General features: G+C 54.9%; 8 protein-coding genes across 8 annotated transcripts; 4 read left to right on the forward strand and 4 right to left on the reverse strand.

Annotated features, from left to right (window-relative positions):
• Positions 1-1,677: 1,677 nt before the first annotated feature.
• On the forward strand, positions 1,678-2,956 carry N656DRAFT_705510 (uncharacterized protein; the record flags this gene model as incomplete). Its single annotated transcript, XM_064811275.1, has 3 exons — positions 1,678-2,488; positions 2,557-2,814; positions 2,871-2,956. The coding sequence occupies 3 exons, from the start codon at positions 1,678-1,680 to the stop codon at positions 2,954-2,956; spliced, it is 1,155 nt and encodes a 384-aa protein (XP_064672492.1).
• Positions 2,957-6,337: 3,381 nt separating this feature from the next.
• N656DRAFT_705587 (EF-hand) lies at positions 6,338-7,361 on the reverse strand (the record flags this gene model as incomplete). Its single annotated transcript, XM_064811282.1, has 4 exons — positions 6,338-6,851; positions 6,943-7,016; positions 7,167-7,219; positions 7,310-7,361. 4 exons carry the CDS (start codon positions 7,359-7,361, stop codon positions 6,338-6,340), a joined length of 693 nt encoding a protein of 230 aa, XP_064672493.1.
• Positions 7,362-8,806: 1,445 nt separating this feature from the next.
• On the forward strand, positions 8,807-10,657 carry N656DRAFT_704620 (EPL1-like protein; the record flags this gene model as incomplete). The annotated part of the gene is made up of 3 exons (XM_064811196.1): positions 8,807-8,953; positions 9,070-9,840; positions 9,899-10,657. 3 exons carry the CDS (start codon positions 8,807-8,809, stop codon positions 10,655-10,657), a joined length of 1,677 nt encoding a protein of 558 aa, XP_064672494.1.
• Positions 10,658-12,540: 1,883 nt separating this feature from the next.
• Positions 12,541-14,080, forward strand: N656DRAFT_777131 (peptidase M22, glycoprotease). Its single transcript, XM_064814764.1, has one exon. The coding sequence runs from the start codon at positions 12,790-12,792 to the stop codon at positions 13,873-13,875; it is 1,086 nt and encodes a 361-aa protein (XP_064672495.1). The 5' UTR covers positions 12,541-12,789; the 3' UTR covers positions 13,876-14,080.
• Positions 14,081-14,139: 59 nt separating this feature from the next.
• N656DRAFT_704912 (carbohydrate-binding module family 48 protein) lies at positions 14,140-15,683 on the reverse strand (the record flags this gene model as incomplete). The annotated part of the gene is made up of 3 exons (XM_064811219.1): positions 14,140-14,187; positions 14,248-14,824; positions 14,902-15,683. 3 exons carry the CDS (start codon positions 15,681-15,683, stop codon positions 14,140-14,142), a joined length of 1,407 nt encoding a protein of 468 aa, XP_064672496.1.
• A 360-nt stretch (positions 15,684-16,043) lies between these two features.
• Positions 16,044-16,827, forward strand: N656DRAFT_557546 (transcription initiation Spt4). Its single transcript, XM_064810073.1, has 3 exons — positions 16,044-16,110; positions 16,168-16,396; positions 16,456-16,827. The coding sequence occupies exons 2-3, from the start codon at positions 16,316-16,318 to the stop codon at positions 16,711-16,713; spliced, it is 339 nt and encodes a 112-aa protein (XP_064672497.1). The 5' UTR covers positions 16,044-16,110; positions 16,168-16,315; the 3' UTR covers positions 16,714-16,827.
• A 57-nt stretch (positions 16,828-16,884) lies between these two features.
• N656DRAFT_777133 (uncharacterized protein) lies at positions 16,885-18,254 on the reverse strand. The gene has a single exon (XM_064814765.1). It carries the CDS (start codon positions 18,066-18,068, stop codon positions 17,064-17,066), a length of 1,005 nt encoding a protein of 334 aa, XP_064672498.1. The 5' UTR covers positions 18,069-18,254; the 3' UTR covers positions 16,885-17,063.
• Positions 18,255-18,692: 438 nt separating this feature from the next.
• On the reverse strand, positions 18,693-20,635 carry N656DRAFT_704592 (aspartate kinase; the record flags this gene model as incomplete). Its single annotated transcript, XM_064811192.1, has 5 exons — positions 18,693-18,790; positions 18,855-19,779; positions 19,840-20,164; positions 20,382-20,462; positions 20,526-20,635. The coding sequence occupies 5 exons, from the start codon at positions 20,633-20,635 to the stop codon at positions 18,693-18,695; spliced, it is 1,539 nt and encodes a 512-aa protein (XP_064672499.1).
• Positions 20,636-20,700: the final 65 nt, after the last annotated feature.

A 20,700-nucleotide genomic window follows, 5' to 3' on the forward strand; every position in this document is an offset into this window, starting at 1 on the left:
CCGTGCTCGGCCTTCAGTGCGCGCCGCACCCACACACATCAGCTCGGCACTTCCGGGGCCAGCTCCACCCTGTCCGGCGATCCAGCGATTGCGCCGTGAGGCTTCACCCACCGCGGGGGTGTCGCTGTAGATCTCTCGGCCTTGCCAGGGTCCCGGCCCGCCTCACCTCACTCCCTTCAATACACGCCTCCCATGTCTCTAAGCCAAGCGGCCATATTTCCCAGGTGCGTGGCCCCAACGACACTAAAATGGTCGATGTGTGGAGCACCGCCCATACTTTCAGGATCGACCGAGAGCACTAATAACGATACCTTTCCTCATTGGTAATCTGAATGTAGACCCTCGTCGCCAGCGAACTGCGTCTTCTTCTTCCGCGACCCTGCCGTTGCCTTTTTGTCCTGCCGTGGAATCCTGACCTTCCCCGGCGCTCCCCAGATTTAGACTCAAAACTCTCTTGGTCAGCTAGCAAACGGCACTTGTCGGTCTTCGCCGCTATTCTGTCCGATACTGCCGTACGACCGAGGCGGGCGTCCTTATAACTCTCTTCCTCCCAGATCGGCGCTTCTTGGCTCACCATAGACTGTATATTGTTGCTCATACTTGCGGGCGAGCGAGCAAGCCAAGACTTGGCCTTGTATAGAGACTCGATTTGAACTCCACGAGCCATCGAAGACGGCGGTCCCCTGTCATTAGACTTCTCTGTCGCCCCAAAAAAACTCTGCTCGACCTGCCCCAAGCCTACAGCCAACGTCAGTTGACTGGGCCGATAACACGACTGGCTTCATTCGCGAGGATACGTCAGTAGGAATCTAGAGAGCTTGGGGTCACTCCGACGCTTTGGTCTCCTGCAGCGTCATCAAGCTCCGCGAGCAGTTCACTTTGCGCCATCGCGACAACAGGCATCTTCAAGGTTAGAGGCTTGCCAGTAGCTTCTCCCATAGAAATCCGGGGTCCCTAGTCCGGTTCTCTGTCGTTGAGCGTCTGCGTCCAGCCAACCCGCTCGCAAGTCTTGCCCACAGACCTTATCGAAATTCCCAAGAAGGAGTCCTCCGGCTAGCTTCGAGTTCCTCCATACCTACCTCAAGCCTCTAACGGTCAGTCTCCTAACGCTCAAGACCCCTGTGGCGGCATTTCTGCTCCCTGAACGGTTATCCGCGAGACATCAACCGTATTTCTGCTCTCGCCCTCGTCTCTGACGGAACGGACGCGGAATCACAAGCCGTTAAAGCACTGCAGGCACCTCACATTCGTGACAGGCTGCGACGATATTTCGGATTCCTACCGCCGTGCCGGACAGCAGAACGGCGTGATAGACGCCCCCGCCACGCGCTCCCCTCATCCTCCAGCGACGTTGACACTCCTCTTCATCTTTCATTCTTCTGTGCTTTCCATTTCATTACATCTTGTTTTTATTTTTGTTTTTTTTATCCGTTGCTCTCGAATATCCTGAGCAATCTACAGCAAGGCTACTCAAAGCAACCTCGAATAGTCCTCTCGAGCCTTAGGGCCTTGGACGGGAAGTCCTCCGACACAGTGATTATCGACGATCGTCGCGCCCGTACTTTACGCGCCCTGAAAAGCACGTATATCTGTTTGGCAGGCTTGTTCCAGTTGTAAGCGGACGCAAAGCGGGCACGGTGACTTGGGTTACCAGGCCGGCTTCCGGACTACAGGGGTATGGACGACAATAGGGGTCAGAGAAGGCAGAATGAACCGCCAATCTTCCCCGCTCCAGGTTCAAGGCATCAGCAGTCGCTGCATGACCAAGCGCAGCAACGACGGCCGTTCGTGGGTGCTCAGGGGGAGAGGTTCAGGCCCGCGCCACTCAATACTTCAGCTTCCGGTGCCGCCCGGGGGATGGGCGGCTCATCTACCTACAGTGGATATTATCAAGATACGTCAGCAGCGGGTTTCCCGCCAACGGCGATGCCGCAGGGTGCGATGAGCTACCACCACTCCACGGCCGACTACGGGCAGCCAGATTCACGACAGGCCCAGAGCTTCGGGGGCACATACACGCCGACAATGATGTACAATGTGCAGCAGCCGGCGGGCCCGCAAAGCGGTGCTGTGTACGATGCAAGCCAGCAGTTTTCTTCGCGGCAAGCTGCAGGATTACCGATGATGACGACGGATGTCACGGCCCCTTACTTCTCAAGCGAGCCAGCCAACACGGCGGCCACGTCTACCTTGCAGTCGCAGGCAGCGCCTTCTAGTACAGCACAGGTATATCAACAACCCGGATTGCATGGGTATTCCACCGGCAGCATGGCTACCATTGGAGGGATGACCACCCAGACTACTCCCGCTACCGACGTCAGGATGGAGGAGGAGTACGCCGCCCCAGGAGGACTTGATGAGGCCTATGCGTCATACCAATCGGCCCTGAAAGAGATCTTTCAAAACATACGAAACGGGGTGCTGGCCACTGCCAGTGAATCCCTCCTCAGCGTCTCGGACTGGCTTCTGTCGCATGTTGTGGAATTAGGTATGTCGCGAGAAAAGCGCTATCTTCACATCGGGGGTCGCATTTGCTAACAGGGACTTGTGCCTCAGGCCTCACGTCTGACGATCAGAATCTGCACGGCGAGCGGATCAAGTTGTGGAATGACTTCAACCATGCCTGGTTAGGCACCTTCCAACGTCAAAAAGAGATGCTGGAGTCGGGACAACAACTTCAGCGCTCGCAAAGTTTGATTTCGCAAGACGGACTGCAAAAAATGGGCAAGGAACTAGTGAGGCTCTGCGACAGTATCGAGCGTCACGGTCTCGTCGACTACCAGTACGGGGTTTGGGAGGAACGGATCATTGATAGTAAGCCGCTAGTCCCCGCCGCCCGCTTCGCATCGATACTGATGGCTTGTTATTAGTTCTTGAGGAATGTCTGGATCTGTATGAGGCATCAAACGCCTCAGCTGGCGGCAACGAGGCGTCTTCCAGCTCCCACCGTCGCTGAAGCCTTGGAATGCCAAACCTGGCCGACAGATCGAAGCTCCAGCGGCAACCTCACGGCGCAGGGTCCAGGTTCATGCACCACCACCTACTTGTCTCTCGCTCACTGGCACCTTTGGGGTGCCTTTCTTGGCTTTCTGTTTACCCCTAGTGGTGAAAAGGTTGAGACTGTCACGTTGGTGCAACAAGAAGGTGGGAAGATCGCCATAGGTGCCTTACGGAGTCTGTTTGGGTGTCCGTAAGAGTCTCACAGGTACCCTTGCGATCTAAACTTTCCTCAGCCCCCGCTTTCTCTTTTGTGAGAAGATTTGTTCAGCTTCTGGCAGAGCCTATGAGTCAACAAACAAGGGAAGCCTGCCCTACCCTGTGCTGAGCCGCAGAGCGGAGTGAAAGGGCCTTGAGAAACTCAGCCACCACATGACGGCTCGATGGCCCTGTGTAACTGACCGTGGAGTTCTTGGGTATACCGATTTTGTGCAATCAGAACTGAAAAGCAAGGAATTTGGCTTAGCCTCGCGCGGTGTGGTGGAGTTCCACGACGGAATCCACTCCCGGGAGATGGGAATGGCTGTATACCACGAGGCACGACCAATTGGCGATCATAATCCGTCCAATTATGAATCCAGCGGGGCTGTGGAAACACACGAGCACGAGCTTAACTGGGTCCATGTTGCTTATAGCGGGTAAACAGAATCGGTCAAGGGATGGGTGCACGGCAGCGTTTAGGTCGGAATTTCACATAGAAGGTTAGTTGGCTGGCCTAACTCTCCGTTCGTGGTTGTACATAGTTCATTTGCCTCACATAGACGGTGATTTCTCGCCAATGTACACTGTCGTCCATATGGAATACATACAGGCGGTCTCTCGAAGCTGTGTAACGAGAGCCCAGACACACGGCGGCGATGGTTGATCCATTGGATCTCTAGGTTAAGGGTGAGGTTGTATCAGCTGGGATAAATTCGAGTGATGAGAGGCTGTCCTGGGCCTATTGGGCAAACACCTAATGAGAAACAACCTTCTAGGGGAGGAGAGAAAGTGTGTCTCTTCACATGCAGCTCAGTGGTTTGGGCACTGGCAGCTGATGCAACGGCTCCTTCCGAGATTTCACAGTTCTCGGGTTCATCACAGCTGAACCCTTGTCTCCCTCCCTTGCTCTTCTTATTTTTATGTATACTGTACGTCCGTATGGCCGCAATAATGTCCACCACAAGCGGCGACCTGCCGGCCAATTCACTGCGCACAGAAACCGCTAGAAAGAGTTTTGTGTGGTTGCTGGGAGAGTGATGGCCAATTTCATCAGCCAATTGGTGGAAAGGCTTTAGACCAACACCACTACGGATGCTGTGGTAACATTACACCCGGACTGCTGGGTCGCGCTACCAGGTGGATGCATGGCTTATTAGCAAGGCGATTGCCGCGTGCGACTTCCCTCAATGATCTAATTACGTGTACTGTACCTATGGCTAAGTATCTGCCCTTATTTCAAAGCCTAGCTACGGAGTACTGAGCCGCGCCTTTGCCTGTACCATCTGGATGAGGTGAAGCTGAGAAAAGAAATCTGAAATCTGCAAGAGCCGCAGATCGCCCATTGGGACTACTGTAACTACTGTGTATACGCACACGCCCAGAGCAAGGGTATCGCCAGGTTGCCGGGAGGTTGGTTACCTTCCAGCTTAGGAAATTCTGCAGAGATCAGGCACCGCGAGGCTAGTGAAATGCAAGACACACCGATCAATCAAATCTCCAGATTCCTCAGGGACCAATCACAGCTCCTGGTGATGCCGCCCGGTTCCGCCTGCCGGCAAGCAAAGTGCGCTCGGCAGCGGTGCCTGGATGGATTTGAATGTCGTCCCGAAAAGATCGGTAAGATACGGATATAACAGACATTATTAACAGGATCGACACGGATCACGCACTAGGTTAACTCAACTTTTCTACATCAGTCGGGCACGCCGAACATGAGCAGGGTTGTCTATCACGCCCACGCGTATTCGTATTGGTATCGTGTACCCAAGTCGCTATAGAACGGATTTACTGGAATGTAAGGTATGCGCGTACTGTATAATACAATACACGTGTACAGTACCGTGGTACGGAGTACGCCAGGCAAACCAATCCCCCCCAAAATCCCAGAACCACGGATCGTGCCATCGGCCGACGCAAATCTGCCGCCAACCACTCGATTTGACAGGGATGACACCCCATGTCAAGTTTCTTGACAATTTCAGGGACCAGGTGACCTGTCAGATCTCTCCAAAAACGGGGCTGCAGCATCATCCTTCAGACGAGCCTCACTTTTAACGCAGCTGAATCGAAACCAGGAGGGCATAACATTTACTAGCTGCCTCAGTGTAGGTACAGTACTGTATGTACAGTACAGTACGATAAGGTACTGAACTGAATCTGCTACACTCCGTCTACGTATCATACCACGGCGGATTGTTAGCAAAACCTGTCGAACAGGGTCTGCTGCAGGGCACCATGGCGGCTGCTCATTAACATGGACCCAAGACAGATGGCTGTCCTGAACTTCAGGAATGGCGGTCTGGTCCCACTTGGCTTGACATGGGAAGGGAGTCGGGCTTCTGCAGGATGCAACGCTCCTCATTGCGCTTCGTGCCGCTGTGGCTTCAAGCCTTCACAAACGGCCATGAACTACACGTGTACTTATGTGCACACCGTATGTACTTGTACACAACAGAGGACTTGAAGTTCACATATGTAGCACGTCCTACAACTCTTGCTGAAACAGATTCGCTGTCGCTGGCCACTCATGGCAACCTGACGCACAACGCGGTCTGCCGGTCTCGAACGTCGTCCATCAAGCATCACTCTTCCAGGTTACTGCGGAAGCCATATTCAGCCTTCCTCCTTGCACTGTACATACAGTAACACAGGTACAGCTGACTGCCCCGAATAGCAACCGACCAACAGACTTTACACTATGCACTTGTCTGTGGAGAGCAGGGGATCTTGACACTACGTATATACACTAACGTACCGTCGGGCGAAGGCCCACAGCGTCGCGGCATGGCTCTGCCTGCTGAATCTGGGATCAACCATGTCCCTAATCAAGTGGTTGGATTGACGTCAGCAGCTTCCGAAAAAACGGTCGGTCGTGGGTTCGTGACGGCGAGAACTGGCCTCGGATGGCGGCCTATCATCTCCGGCGGCAACGCCCGCTTCGTAGATCCTGACTGTTGATCACCACTGCGGACAACTCATCACGCCAGGGAACCACATCGAGTACCCGTGACATTTCACTGAGGAAATGCGGTGAGTAGGGAAATTGATGAGCCCTGACCCCTGGACTTCAAGGTCCTCAACGCGCGACGTATTGATTACTCTATCGGTGAGACAAGACCGAGCAACAAGCCCGCGCATTTCAACTAGAGGAAAAATGGAAAGAGATCCCGTCATCTTCGTACCAAACTTCATGCGCGGGATCTCCGCGATCCCTGGTGGGTGGCCTAGAACTGATCTGCAAACCAGAGCCAAACCAGTCAGAAAAGAAAGCCGATATTGGGTCCGCGGACGCGGGAGCAAATTGTACCAAACACTCACCTAGCGTCATGCTCATGCTCACATCCGTATTCTCCACCATCCTGGTGAACTCTTCAAAGCTGATCTTGCCGTCCTTGTCCAGGTCCGCCTCCATGATTGTCTTGTCGACGATCTGCTGCAGTTGCTGGTCCTTGAGATTGTTGCCAACCATCATCTTCAGCACGATGAAGAGCTCGCCATTGCTGATGTACCCGTCGCGGTCAATGTCATAGACTTTGAAGGCGAATCGCAACTTCTGCTCCTTGTTTCCCTTGCTCGAGAAGGCGCTCAGCCCAGAGACAAACTCCTGGAAATCGACGTCGCCCCCGCCATCCTCGTCAAAGATGGCAATCATCCTAGTGGGTGTCAGTCTCTTAAGCCTCCTCCTTCTGTTTCAGTTTTGTGTCTTTCAACTGGCCCATTGGGGAAGGTGAAATGCAAACTGACCGGGTGGCAAGCGGGTTCGACGATATTTGAGGCAGGCTTAGGAACTCGTCACGCTCGATGGTGCCGGAGTTGTCCTGCGGAGGTGAAACAAACAGCCATGTCAGCACTCGTCCAAGAGCGTTTATTTGTCTCATGGTGACATCTCCTTCCCGTGCGCGAAACACCACACGCCGCAGATTGGTCCTTTTTCACGAAGTCGCCCACGGAAAATGAAGCAGCCGTACCTTGTCCAATTTCATAAACCTCTTCCTTAGCCGGTCGACTTCTTCCCTATCGACTGCATGGCAGAAGCGGAAACACAGCAACTTGTCAGCTCAACCATTCTGCGGCTGCGTAGATAAAGAGAACGCAGGTGGGGGAAGTATACAGTTCGACCCCTGGACGATATCGTCCAGCACTGTGCTTGAAGCGTTGCCCATGGTGCCGGTTCCTTATATATGTGTAAGGTCTGCTTTTTGTGTGCTTGCTTGCTCGCGCCCACTCAACGGGGACCGCCTCGCACAATAGAAGAGCCGACAGCGAGGGGTGAAGCGGCGAGCGGGTGGCCGGGAGGGCGCGAAGTCTCTTGTGTATGAGGCTGAATTTTCAAACCGGCAGCAGCAAGCAACAGGTTGCTTCCCCGTTTATTTTTTCTAGTTCCTTTTGGCACGAAAATATAATAGCCCGAGAGACCTCGCGAGTCGCGACAAGACCGTAGGCTTGTCGTTGCGACTGGCTTGGGTGTGCGCCTGCGCTGGATGGCCGGTCAAGAAGGTTGGCCGTTGACTTCTTCGCAGGATCGGAGACCGATGGCCAGGCCCAAAGGAACTTTCGAGTTGATTAGGTATGGGTCGAGTAGCCAAGTCAGACAATGCCCAGACGTGTAAGTGACAAGCGGTGTCGCGATCTCTGAATCGTACACACAAGTTTGGAGCTGACTTTCAAACTAAAAAAACGGGGGTGGGGTAGTGTATCGATAGCGGGGAAGAGCAGAACAGCTGGAGCCTGGAGCAAGGATCGATCCAGAAACGGCCCCGGCCAGGCCTGCCTGATTTTGACGCCACCGCCAAGTGCACAAGCTTGTCAGACAAGTTACGGCTTAACCACTCAGGTCCCCTCCGCACCAGCCACACTAGACTGCTTTGGTGGCTCTCGAATGTGACAAAGTCTCCATATCATCAATTTTGGTATTGTACATACGAACTTGCTCCCATATGAAGTGCGCAGAAACCGTTTTGTTGGCTGTTGTCTGCGTGCAGAAAAGGCACGTGCCACATGCGTGCATACCTTTTATCATACTAGCTACGCGATGGAATTGCAAGAGCAGAGGCAAAGCCGTTGTAGTAAACATTGAGATTTGCGCTTCAAACCGCTGGAGCCTAAGCCTAGTGACTTGTGGTATCTGAAGCTGACGTCAAGACTCCCTTTGGTATGTACGTACGGCCCGGGCAATATGCGCAGACGAGCCAGAAGAAGGCATCAGGACTGATCCATGCAATAGAGGGGCACTGATGATTGCCCTGCGTTTGCCTGCTGGCCTGGGGAAGGAGGGTTTTTACTGGGGCTGCATGGGGAAGGGGAGAGGAAAACTGGGCTGGAGTGCGGGCGCTCCTTATCGGCTCAGAGAGGGACCCACTTCTCTTTCAGGAGCCAATGACCAGAATCGGAGTGATGGAACACGCCGCCAAAACAGCAAATTCTGCGCCAGACCTCAACGACACTCCATCGCGACTTGAGATTTTAGCCATCAAAATATCAACAACAACGCCGGTTTTGCATCGAAAAACTCTGCAGATTGTTTTCGCATGGCCTCTTGAATGATACAAAAAGAAAATTTCTCGGGGTTTCCCGAGGTTTGTTGCCAAACTCACCTTCCCCAGTAGCCATGGCGACCAGGAAAGTCCGGTACAAGAAACTGAGCCCGAAAACGGCTCTACCCGTGCTCAAAGAGGATCAAATCGATCCGTCAGAGTATGAGTCGCTCACCAACGAGGGCCAAATCGCGACCGGCGTCGAACAGGCTGAGGAAAATGTAAGATAAACTTACCGTTGATTGATCGCGACTTGTCACGTGCCAGCGCACGTGCCACACCCGCATCCATTGACCCAGCTGCTGAGAAAGGGGCATAACTAACCTCAATCCCACAGGAGTACCATCTTCAGGCGGTCCTCCAGAGTGCTGGGGTCGCTGCCGATAAGGAAATCCCCGTGCCGCCACCCCAGGAGAGCACGCTCAACTATGACGAGCTCTACCCTCGACCGTTCTCCAAGACGTCAACATATATCCGCTTCTCCCAAACCGTGGAAGAATGCATTGGGTGCATGTATGACATGACGGAGGATGATGAGGCCTTTCTCAAGTCGTATAACCAGAAGCGAGCCGCATCGGCTCAACTCTCGGAGGATGACTTCGAGAAGGTCATGGAGGTGTTTGAGGACACCGCCTACATCAAAACCCCCTTCGCCTCGATAGACCAAACCATAGTTCCGTACGATGACATGCTGCAAGGCTTGCAGGAGCTTGAAAAAGCCAAAATCCTGCCTCATGCCAAGGAGCTTTATGAGTACTGGAAATCTCAACGTCAGGCGTCGGGCAACCGGCCGCTTCACCCGACGCTCAAGTTCGAGACACACCAGGAGAGTGATGATATGGATCCTTATGTCTGTTTCCGGCGTCGTGAAGTTCGTCAAACTCGAAAGACGAGGGCCAGAGATGTCCAGAGCGCAGATAAACTCAAGCGCTTGCGGAAAGAACTCGAGGAGGGTCGCCAACTAGTCCTGGCCTCTCACAATCGCGAACTTCTGAAGGCGGAGATGCTGAAGGCAGACCGCGCTATCTTCGAGCTCAGATCTCAGCTCAAGGAGCAAAAGATCCGCTTGGGCATCAAAACTGATGACGACGACCTTATCAATCAGAAGGTTAGTACAGCAATTCTGCGCTTACCATGCCCCCATTTCTGATGCTAACAATACGCAGCCGCAAAAGAGAAAGGCTCCCGAGGCCTCTGCTACCCAGCGGCCGCCACCGCCAGCGCAACTTCGCATTTCTATCCGGCTGGATGGCCGGCCCGCTGAGGCTGATCTCTCCCTCCTGGCTGACCGATTGGCCGAGAAGGAGAATGAGCTCCGCATCGATATCGAGAAGAAGGTGCAGAGCCATAGTGAATGGAATCGGAACCATGTGGATTTGACACGAGGCCCATTGTCGCCGGTTCGAGGACTTCGAAAGGACGCTAGCTTTAGACCCGCAAAGGCTCAGTATTTGATGACACCGCCGGCGTCGGCTTCGTCGGCGTCCCTGGAAGAACCGACACCAATGGACCTTGACAAACCGCAAAACCCGGAGACGGTCTTTAAGTTCAGGAGCGTAGCCCGGGATGAGCAGTCGAGGGAGAATCCACCAGCATACCGGCGGCGCATCGGCCGGCTTAATAGGTTGTGGATTGACCGTCGTGGTCTTGCAAGTCCGCCCCGTGAGGTCAGCGCCGATGTATCAGATCGGTGGAAGTATGATCAGTCGTCGGATGATGAGGAAGACCCGCCCATATACGAAGTCGATCCCTTCGATATGCGGGCTTTGAAGTTCCGCGCCTCGATCCCGCTGCCGCCGTGGATGACGACGCGAGTAGCAGTACCAAACCCGAGGGCACCGCTACCGCCCCCACAGCATCCACAATCAATACCACAACAGCAGCTGCCAACGCAGCTGCCGCCACAGCCACCGCCAGCAACATGAGATCAGCTGCGTGCGTTGCGACATTCGGTTGGAATCAAACACCGTCTGCCCACGCGTGGTCGTGCTTGGGCAAGATAATGAATGCTCTTGCGCTGTATACCCTCTCAACACTCCAATGATGCATTTAGCGATAGGCCGGGAAAAAGAAGGAATCGGCCTGGCGAGGAGTTCGGGCGTGTGGGTTCCGTGTAGATGATAATGTCGGCCGAGGTAAAGCCATGTATATATAAGTAGTTTTTGACTCATACTGGGCACAGGAACTTGTAGCCCAGTAGCTTTGACAGCAATGCCGATAAACAGAGCCGCATTCACGCAGCAACCTGTACGTCGTTTAGCTCGAATCGTTGGTTCCCCAAGTGAGAGCAATGTGTTTTTGAGCTTCGGCTTTAGTTCCAGGGTTCAGGAAGTAAAGGCACCATGGCGTCCGGCCCTTGGATTTCTCCACCCGCATAGTTCACGGAACATCATCCAAATATGCTTTCTTCGGTTGAGCTGTGAGCTGGCCAAGCCTGAGCCCCTCAGAGCCCTGCGTCGTCGATAACCTCACGATTCGGGATATCTGTCAGCCCCGCAGCGCTTGGAGTTTGCATGTTCATGTCGCTTGACCTCGACCGCAAGAGGCCGCTCAGTTCGTGGTGGTTCCTCAGTCGAACATTCTCAAATGCCCCGGTTACCACGATCAAAGGGGACACAGCTTGGCAAAGAGTGCCACATGTGGAACGCGGGGCTTCCATTCAGATTCAATAGCCCTGACGTGGAGCGTTTTCCGAGCAGGCCGATCCAGAACTAAGAAGCACCGTCGGACTGACGCTTCCCTTGTTCTCGGCGCCGTGAAAGCTTTCGTTGTATACGCCGGGCATCGAGGTGGTGGTTTCGGAGGGGAGAAGAATTGTCTTGGGAAGGCAAAATGATGGCTCGGAGCGCGCAATTTCCCGGAGAGGCAGTTGGCGGTAAGGAAGACGAGAAAGTGCGCAGAAGAGTGACAGCATCTTATCATAGTAGGCCTTGATTGGGCCTCGACTTTCACAAGCCTCTCGGCACGAGGCGGTCAGTGTGTTGTCGTAATTCTCCGGTTCCCGGAGGATGAGGTTGGCGGCCCGTGGACCAAGCGGGAAAAGAGGGGAAAAGGTGCGAAAGGCTCATGTTTTCAAGACGCCGGAAGGACTGCCAGGTGGAAGATCGCCCTGTCCAAGGTATTGCCGCCTTTTCGTGCACAGAATTTGCAGTTCAGGACTAAAGGAAAATAAGCGGAGTCAGTTTCGGAGTTATAGGCGCCGGAGGAAAAGTCTCGGACAGATAAGGTTTGAGTAGAGGAGTTGTCCCATGCCCGACGAAGCACGAGCGGAGAAGAGCATACTGGATCCCGAAAGGTGCGCAGCTGGCATGATATCACAGCTCTCACCGCTCGTAGCCACCGAGTGACTATGGGAGAGGGCGGGAGAGGGCGGGTAAGCGGCGGCATGAGAGCTCAGCTCGATGGCTCCAGCTTTCTAGTCCTCACTCCTCAGACGAAGGGGACTTGGTGTGAAACCCGGAGTGGTAGAGTAAATTTGTGAAAGGATTCCTCTCGAGTCTAGGACAGGCAAGAGCGCCTCTCTGTACCACGGCCTCAATGGTAAGGGGAGAATATGCCCAGTGGGAGGAGGTGGTGGGAGAATTGGTGTGCTTAGCAACAGTTATTCTCGGTGGGGGCTCGGGGTCTTTGACGACAACCCTGTTGGTGGAGCTCACCCAGCATCCGATGCCAATCCACAACCACGAGGCTGGTGCACGAGCCACGTCAGGGCTGTACTGTACTGTAAAGTTACAGGTACGGATACAATACCGGTACATACACTACAGAGCTACCCTGAGCCCGCGACGTCAGAACCCGACAGAGAGCCCCTCGTGCTTGCCCCGCCAACGAACTATTACAACTCCCGTCTTCATCCAACTCGTCTAATCAGGGACCCGCCAACTATCTTGGTTTCTGGGCGACACTACCTCAGGGAGAATCAGAACATATTACACGCCCGTCCAAACCAGGCACAAACAAGTCCAATAATTAGGGAGAGGCCCTCAACGCGCCTAACGCAACGCTTTTACCATTAATACACCTGAGTCCCTTCGATCCACAAAACACCGTCCACAGCATGGACAACACAATCGCCAAAAAGAAACGCAGAATCGCCCTAGGTTGCGAAGGGTCAGCCAACAAGCTCGGCATCGGCGTGATCCTCCACGAAGGCGACGTCGGCTCTCCCTTGGCAACCGCAACTGTGCTGTCCAACGTGCGCCACACATTCGTCTCCCCGCCGGGGACGGGCTTCCTACCCAAAGACACGGCGCGGCACCACCGTTCCTTTTTTGTCCGTGTCGCCAAGCAGGCCCTCTCAGACGCAGGAATCTCCATCGCCGACATCGACTGCATCTGCTACACCAAGGGCCCGGGCATGGGCGCGCCACTGACGTCGGTCGCCGTGGCGGCGCGCACGCTGGCCCTGCTCTGGGACAAGGAGCTTGTTGGGGTGAACCACTGCGTGGGCCACATCGAGATGGGGCGGGCCATCACTGGCGCGGCCCATCCCGTTGTGCTGTACGTTTCGGGCGGAAACACGCAGGTCATTGCCTACGCCGAGCAGCGGTACCGCATCTTTGGCGAGACGCTCGACATCGCCGTGGGCAACTGCCTCGACCGCTTTGCGCGCACCCTGGGCATCAGTAATGATCCGGCGCCGGGTTACAACATTGAGCAGCTGGCCAAGCAAGGGGGTAGGGTGCTGCTGGACCTGCCGTACGCCGTCAAGGGCATGGACTGCTCCTTCAGCGGGATCCTCACGCGGGCTGACGAGCTGGCGGCGCATATGAAGGCTGGCGGGGTCGGCCCGGATGGCGAGCCGTTTACGCCGGCGGATCTATGTTTTAGTTTGCAGGAGACGGTGTTCGCCATGCTGGTGGAGATCACGGAGCGGGCAATGGCCCATGTGGGGAGCAGCCAGGTGCTCATTGTTGGGGGTGTGGGATGCAATGAGCGGCTGCAGGAGATGATGGGTGCCATGGCGGCGGACCGCGGCGGGAGCGTCTACGCGACCGATGAGCGGTTTTGCATCGACAATGGTATTATGATCGCACATGCCGGCTTGCTGGCATACGAGACAGGGTTTCGAACCCCGATCAATGAGAGCACATGTACCCAGCGGTTCAGGACAGATGAAGTGCTCGTCAAATGGAGGAAGTAAACTGAATTATTCCTCCCAAATCTTTATATCAATCTAATGTCGCCATGCACCGGCATGCTTTGCCAAGGCTGGCACCTGTAACCCGTCTCTGACGCCGGAATCCAAGGCTGGCAGACACTACAGCCGGGGGTAGTCCCTCTGACAAGACCCAGATAGCCGTAACTCCCTTGAACTAAGGTATGTAGAGTAGCAGCACATCGCAGATGCCCCTGGAGCCCCTGTACATGTCTTCAGGGGCGTCCCGTGGCCCGCGCATGGCGGAGCTCAGATACCCTCTGCAGTTGTCGGCTTGTACATGATAGTCGTCACATACTGCGAAAGTGCGGTTAATGTTGCCATCCGACGGAGCAATTGAGGACCGTGCTGACTCACCTTGCTTTTATACCTCGTCGTCGCCGAGACTGCTAATACATTATTCTTAATACTGCTGGTAGCGAGGTGGTTGAGGACAGTGTGGTTCGGCATGTTCAGGACGCTGTTGTCGTCCTTCATCAGGGTCGACGCATTTAAGATGGGCTTGTTGAGAAACCCAGGGAGGGCGGGCGGGTTGGGCAGTCCCTCGGTGGCCGTGAATGCGCTGTGATATAGGGGGCTGTCTTCAGGCTGATCCAAATCGAGCAGATACTTGGGAATCTTGTTCACGAAAGCTTCCGCCGGGGGCACTTCGCGATACCTGGGCGCCCTTTCATCCTCCTCCTCTTCGGTCGAGGCTCCTTTCCCCTGGGCCTGCTGCTGGCCATCCCTGCCCGTTGTCGGCCCCGCTGCTTCGGTTTCTGCAGCCGGAACGTCATCGGGGCTGACTTCAATGTAGTTGACCAGATTGTTGCCGAAGTCAACCGTGGTCGGATAGTCTGGGGAGGTTTGCATCTGGTTGTCTACCAGAAACCGGATATGGTGGGTTCCCGGAAGGATATTGATGGTTGTTGCAAAGACACCGGGCTGGTCCGGACTGCATTTTGACATTGACGTTAGGAGATCCAAACCAGACAAGTCGGCTGGTTTCTTACTGGCAATCACGCCACTTACACTGGATGCAGCCGCGTTTTGCGGTTCCATTGGAAGATGGTGCCCGTTACGTAGACCTTGTCCCCTCCGTGACGCCATTCCAGCCTCGTTGGCACCGTCGGCCTGGTCTTGTCAACCAATAGTTCCTCTGTATCCTCTTCACCCGGCGCCGAGGTGTTGCTCAAGTCTGAACCAGGATGAGAGAGCTTCGCACTATCTAGCCCTTCGATGTCTTCTAGCGGCTGCCCGGCGTCGGCCGGCGCGATGATGGGCGACCCAGGCGTGTGCACTTCTTCTTCTATCGGGAGGGGCAGGCGCGGCGGACGTGTCAGGTATGACATGTCCTGCAGGCTGCTGTGTGGCATGATGGCCGCTTCGGAAGTGTCGTCGGACCGGAGCGACCGCGGAGGCGACGAGGGTGAATTCTGGTAGTTGGGTACGGCTACGGGCTTGGAAGGCTGGTGGCTTGAACCGGCTGCGGGCTGCTTCACCTCAACTGGTTTTGCCGAGCTCGAGGAGCTGGCGGCGTTTACGGAAGAGGATGCGGTCGAGTAGGCGGACGAGGGGGCCTGTCGGAATTGAAGCGGCTTGGTCCGGCTGCCGGTAGTGTTGCTGGTCGACGGTGGTTGGACCGATGTGCCCTGGGCCTGAGTGAGCGAGGGTTCTGGCGGGGCAGCAACCCGGCTGGTTTGCACCGGGATGGGATGTCTGTTGTCGCGCCTCACCGGCCGATCATGTTGCGTTTGCGAATTGGACCCTGACGACTGGTTCGCGGATTTGGATGTGGAGGGGCTGTTGCCCATTTTTTCATTCACGGGGGCGTTTGGCGGGCTTCTTTTCTTCTTTAATACACTCAAGTGGGCAGAATAATAACCAAGAATCAAAACGACTTTGCTAGTCCTACTGCTTCATGCAAACTCAGTTCATTTTCTCGGCGGGCTCAATAAAGCGAAGTATGCGTGGTCGGGAAGTCAATTGACGTGGTAGGCAGGCGCATGGCATACAGCCCATCTGCAGTCCGGGAAACGCCGTTGATGAAGGAAGCAAGCCGGTTCAAGGTCGACGTCCACGGGTGGATGACGGGATGTTCTTTCACTGGGTGTGCTCCGGATTGCATTGATAAGATCCAGGACAGCGAGCAAGGAGCACTGACAACCCCACTCGATCCAGTGGCACCGTGCCACCCTGAACCCGTTCCCGATCGGCTTGGCACCTGCATCTAGGCCAACAGTTAGTTAACCTTCATTAGCGTTAGGGAGCGTCTAGCTGTAAACTCACCCGCCGCAGTATCATTCACGATTCACAAACAGACCAAACTCTGGAGTCTTGACTGACAAAGGCTTGCTCATTTATTCGCCAACTTCTACACTCCCAACACACACATCCAGCGGTGTCTTACCCTTCTCAAACCAGCTCAGCATACACAAGAAGAACCATGTCAGAAAACTTCGTTGCCCCAGGCCAACAGCGCTATCTCCGCGCCTGCATGGTGTGCTCCATAGTCATGACCTACGCTGTAAGCCAAACCAACCTACCCTCAGCCCATCCACCTCATTTGTTTAACCATACAATCAGCGCTTCCGGGACGAGGGCTGCCCGAACTGCGAGGAGTTCCTGCACCTCCAGGGCTCGCCGGACCAGATCGACAGCTGCACGTCCCAAGTCTTTGAAGGGCTCATCACCATCGCCGACCCGAGCAAGTCGTGGGTGGCAAAGTGGCAGCGGCTCGACGGCTACGTGCGGGGCGTCTATGCCACAAAGGTCTCGGGCCAGCTACCCGACGACGTGCGGACCACGCTCGAGGAGGAGTACAGGATCCAGTATATCCCGTAAATCTACCCTTTACTCTGCCCTAACATGATTTGGCCGTCCGTTTTTACGCTGACTGGCTACTACAAGACGTGATGGCAGCGCGACCGAGGCGGATTAGTGGTTGTTTAGACAGGGTCAGCATCGGGTAGCAGGCGTTGTGGGAGTTTGGGGCTTGGGTCTGGTTTATCGTGGGATCTACTTTGGTCAAACGCATGGTTACTCGGACTGGAGCGTTAGCGACGGTAGAAATCAGATCATGCTTTCCATTTCCTTCCTGGTATCATGCCCCGTCTAAGTATAGCCCCCAACGCCGATGAATGCTCCATGTAGCCAACCATGCCAGGGTCTGTCGCTGACTGATAATGATGCTGCTAAAAGCGCGGTCTTTTGTTGGGAGGTCCACCGCCCGCTTCGCGCGCCCTTTTTCGCTCCAACTCCTCCTTCATGATCCTCTCTGCCTCGCTCATCTTCTTCGGTTGCGCGGCCATCACCTTCTTCGGGGCACCTGCAAACGCATTCTTGAAGACATTCTTCGGTTGCGGTTTGGCGGCAACTTTTAGTGATACCGGCTTAGCATCCTGCTTCTTTTCCTGCTCCCCGTTGCTCGCCTCCCCCGTTGATTCAGGGGTTGTGCTGTCCTTTTCCCCGGTACTTGACGCCGGTGTCGCATCCGGCTCATGCGTAGTGTTCTTTGCCACCGTCGACCCTGCCGCTGGAGGTTTCGTCCCAAACGACAATTTGATCTTCTCTCCCTGCTCCCGCTTCAGCACCTTTCCCTCGTCCTCATCATCTTCCCCGCCATTCACCGCAAACCCTCTTGCCTCGGCATCCCTCTGGGCCCTCTTGATCTGCTCCCTCAGCAACATCTGCTCCCTCTCCTCGTCGCCTTTGTCCTGCATTTCCTTCCTCCTGACGGCTTCCCTCCGCTTCATGGCCTCGGGAGAATCATCGATCCACGCGATGAAGATGCCATCTTCTTTCTCCTCGGCCCTCACAATCCCCTCGCGGGCGATGTACTTGACAAAGTCGGTCAGGGAATGCCAACGCGTGGCGTTGAGATGGGTGTGGTCCCGGCGCGCAATGACCTCCTGGTAGAAGCGGTTGGCGTGGATGCTCTTCTCGCCGTGCGCCGTCTTGAGTAGCGAGATGAACTCGTGCAGGAACTGCTTGCTGTACTCGTCCTGGACCGTCTTGAAATTCTGACCCGTCTCCAGCGCCCGCCGCATGTGGCTTTCGGACTGGCAGTGCATCTTGAAGGCGTTTTCATCGCGACATGCCTTCTCGCATATCTGGCAGTACCATCGTAGGCGCGTCAGGCCTTTTTGCTTCATCTTGTTGGAGAGGTATTTCGTCGATCCGACTTCGGCTTTGCCCATTTTCGCTACGGGTTGACTCGCTGCGCGGAGCCGAGCGACAAATGGTTATTTGGAATGACGGAGTCAGATACAAGATCGATATTTAGAGGTGACAAGTGGGAGTCCTCCTTGTCGGTTTGTTAAGATGCAGCGATGGGTGGTCGTCAGCGGACGGATTGGCTGAAGTTGTACAAGAGAGGTTGAGGCAGGCCGGTAGGTAAGGCTGACGGAGACCCACCTTTGACTATCTTATCGGCACATCATGTCAGCGCGAGGCAGAACCCTAACCCTGTTGGAGACTTGCTAGCATTTATTTCTCGTGTGATCGTGTAACATCCCCTACCATATGGTCTACGTCTACATAGTATGTACAGAATCGCGCCGCTATATACTCCGCTGTCTACCTGACATGTGCCGTGAAATGACACCCCTCGCCGATCAGACAAAACCACCTGTACTACTCCCGGCCCCCAACCGCGACAACTCCTACTCTGCCCTAACAAAAGGTAACACTCTACCAGAGATCGCTTAGATTCGCTTCGTCAAGCATCGGCGAAAATATCCGCAAAGAACCTCTCAATAACAGTCCCAGGCCTGTATGAGCTGCTTTGGGGCTGACGTATCGTTGATTCACCCGCCTGGGCGTTACTCTAAGAAGGTGAAGAGACTGGTATGCAGAATATTCATGGCCCGTTCGGCATCACGGGCGTCAATGACGCACGAGATGTTGATCTCACTAGCCCCTATGCATTGTATTAGCAATTCGTGTCAAAAAAAGAAAACAGGCAAACCAGAGCGCTTTCTTACCCTGCGAGATCATCTCGATATTGACCCCATTTTCGCCCAAAGTTGAAAACATCCTGCCAGCAATGCCAACCATGTTCTTCATCTCGGCGCCCACAAGACTGAGAATGGTCATGTCGTGCAGCACGCTGACCTCGCCGCACTCCTCCCTGAGCTGTTTCACGGCCTCGTCAAAGTTGCATTGCTCAGAGTTTGCGGCGTGAACCGCGATGGAGACGTGCACCTCGCTGGTGGAGATGAGATCGACCGACACCCGTTGCTGATTGAGGATGGAAAACACGCGGGCCAGAAATGTGTGCGCTATAGATCTCTTGTTGGAGTGGATGTTGAGGATGGAAATCTTGTCCTTGGCGGTGACGGCTGTCGGCCTCTTGGGTTTCTTGCGCAGGGACGGATCCGACGGTTGTCTCGTTCTCTGGATCTGCCGATCTGGCGCCAGTAATGGATCCGGCTTCACAATGGTGCCTTCGCCGCGGGCATTGTTGACATTTTTTATCCGGATCGGGATGGGCGGCACAGCCTTGATCACTTGGTCCATAGTCAAGTGGTGAATGACTTCAGAGCCGTAGAAGGTCAGCTCTGCGGCTTCGGAGGGAGTGATGGATGGGATAAGCCTTGCGGTCGGGACTTTGGAGGGGTCGGCGGTAAAGATGCCATCCACTTCCTTCCAGATTTGAAGCTCAACTGCCTTGAGGCCGACAGCCACTAGTGACGCACACAGATCGGTGTACCCGCGGCCGATGTCTCCATCCAGGAGGCTTCCGGGGACATTTCCAAAGAAGCCGGTCACCACGGGCACCCGATCCCCGCATTTTAGGATCTTGTTGGAAATGACGGTGGTGGCATGCCGGTAAAAGGCAGAGTCAAGACGTGCCGGGCTGTCAAGACGCAGGATATCGGCCAGGTCAACGTACTCAGCATCCACCCCCTTGTTTGTTGCATCCTAGTCAGCGAGACCATCTAGCCAGAGACCCGCAGAAGAACTTACTCTGTCCTTGAGGAGGCACGTCATGAACCTGCAGCTCAGTTTCTCTCCGAAGCTAACGACCCTATCCTTGGCCCGGGAATTGATCTCAAGGTTGAAACGTTTCGCAGCCCCAATATACTCGATGAGGAGCTGGCACTCCATCTCAGTATCAGCCTTCAGCAAAGCGCTGAGTTGGGGATCCTTGATGAAAGTGTCGGCGGCACCGACATGGTCGGCGCAGATGTCTTGGACAATGCGCTTGGCATCTTCCAGCAAATCGTCCTGGGCATCATGGTCACTTGCTGAGGCGACAATGGCCCGCAGTTTCTTGTACACCTCCAGTAGCCTGTGGGGAATTGCACGTTGTCAGCCATCCCGCACAGCGGTTGACTAATGGGACTGCCGTGGCACAGGCGGATGAAACGATGCGTGGGGGAGGCGCTGGGGGAGGCGCCGGAGGGGAGCTCGGTGACGCAAAATCAAAAGCCGAGAGACAAGCTCAAAATGGAAGGAGACAGCACGACCAGACAGAAAAAGCCATGAGCGACGGCGCCGTTACTCACCTGCTCGTGGTTCCTGTTGCCTTCTTGCCGGTGCTCCGAGCTGAGCACACAACTACTACACGGTGATTCTCCACGTATTGTCTGATACAGTCAAAGCATCAGCTTGAATTCGTCTTTCTCTCACTGTGGTAATGTTATCCGCACCTGACGATATCCTCTGCAATCTTGTCGGGGAATTTGCCGACGCTGGTGCCGCCGAATTTCTGGACGATCCAGCCGGTATTGCCGGTGTTGTTAAGGAGCGCCCGGGCCATGTCCGGAGATCTTAACCCCGAATGCGGAGGGCTCATTTGACTCAAGACCTGCCGGCTCACCGAAC

The sequence above is a fragment of the Canariomyces notabilis genome, assembly GCF_033297395.1.
Source record: "Canariomyces notabilis strain CBS 508.74 unplaced genomic scaffold N656scaffold_5, whole genome shotgun sequence".
Classification (NCBI taxonomy): domain Eukaryota; kingdom Fungi; phylum Ascomycota; class Sordariomycetes; order Sordariales; family Chaetomiaceae; genus Canariomyces; species Canariomyces notabilis.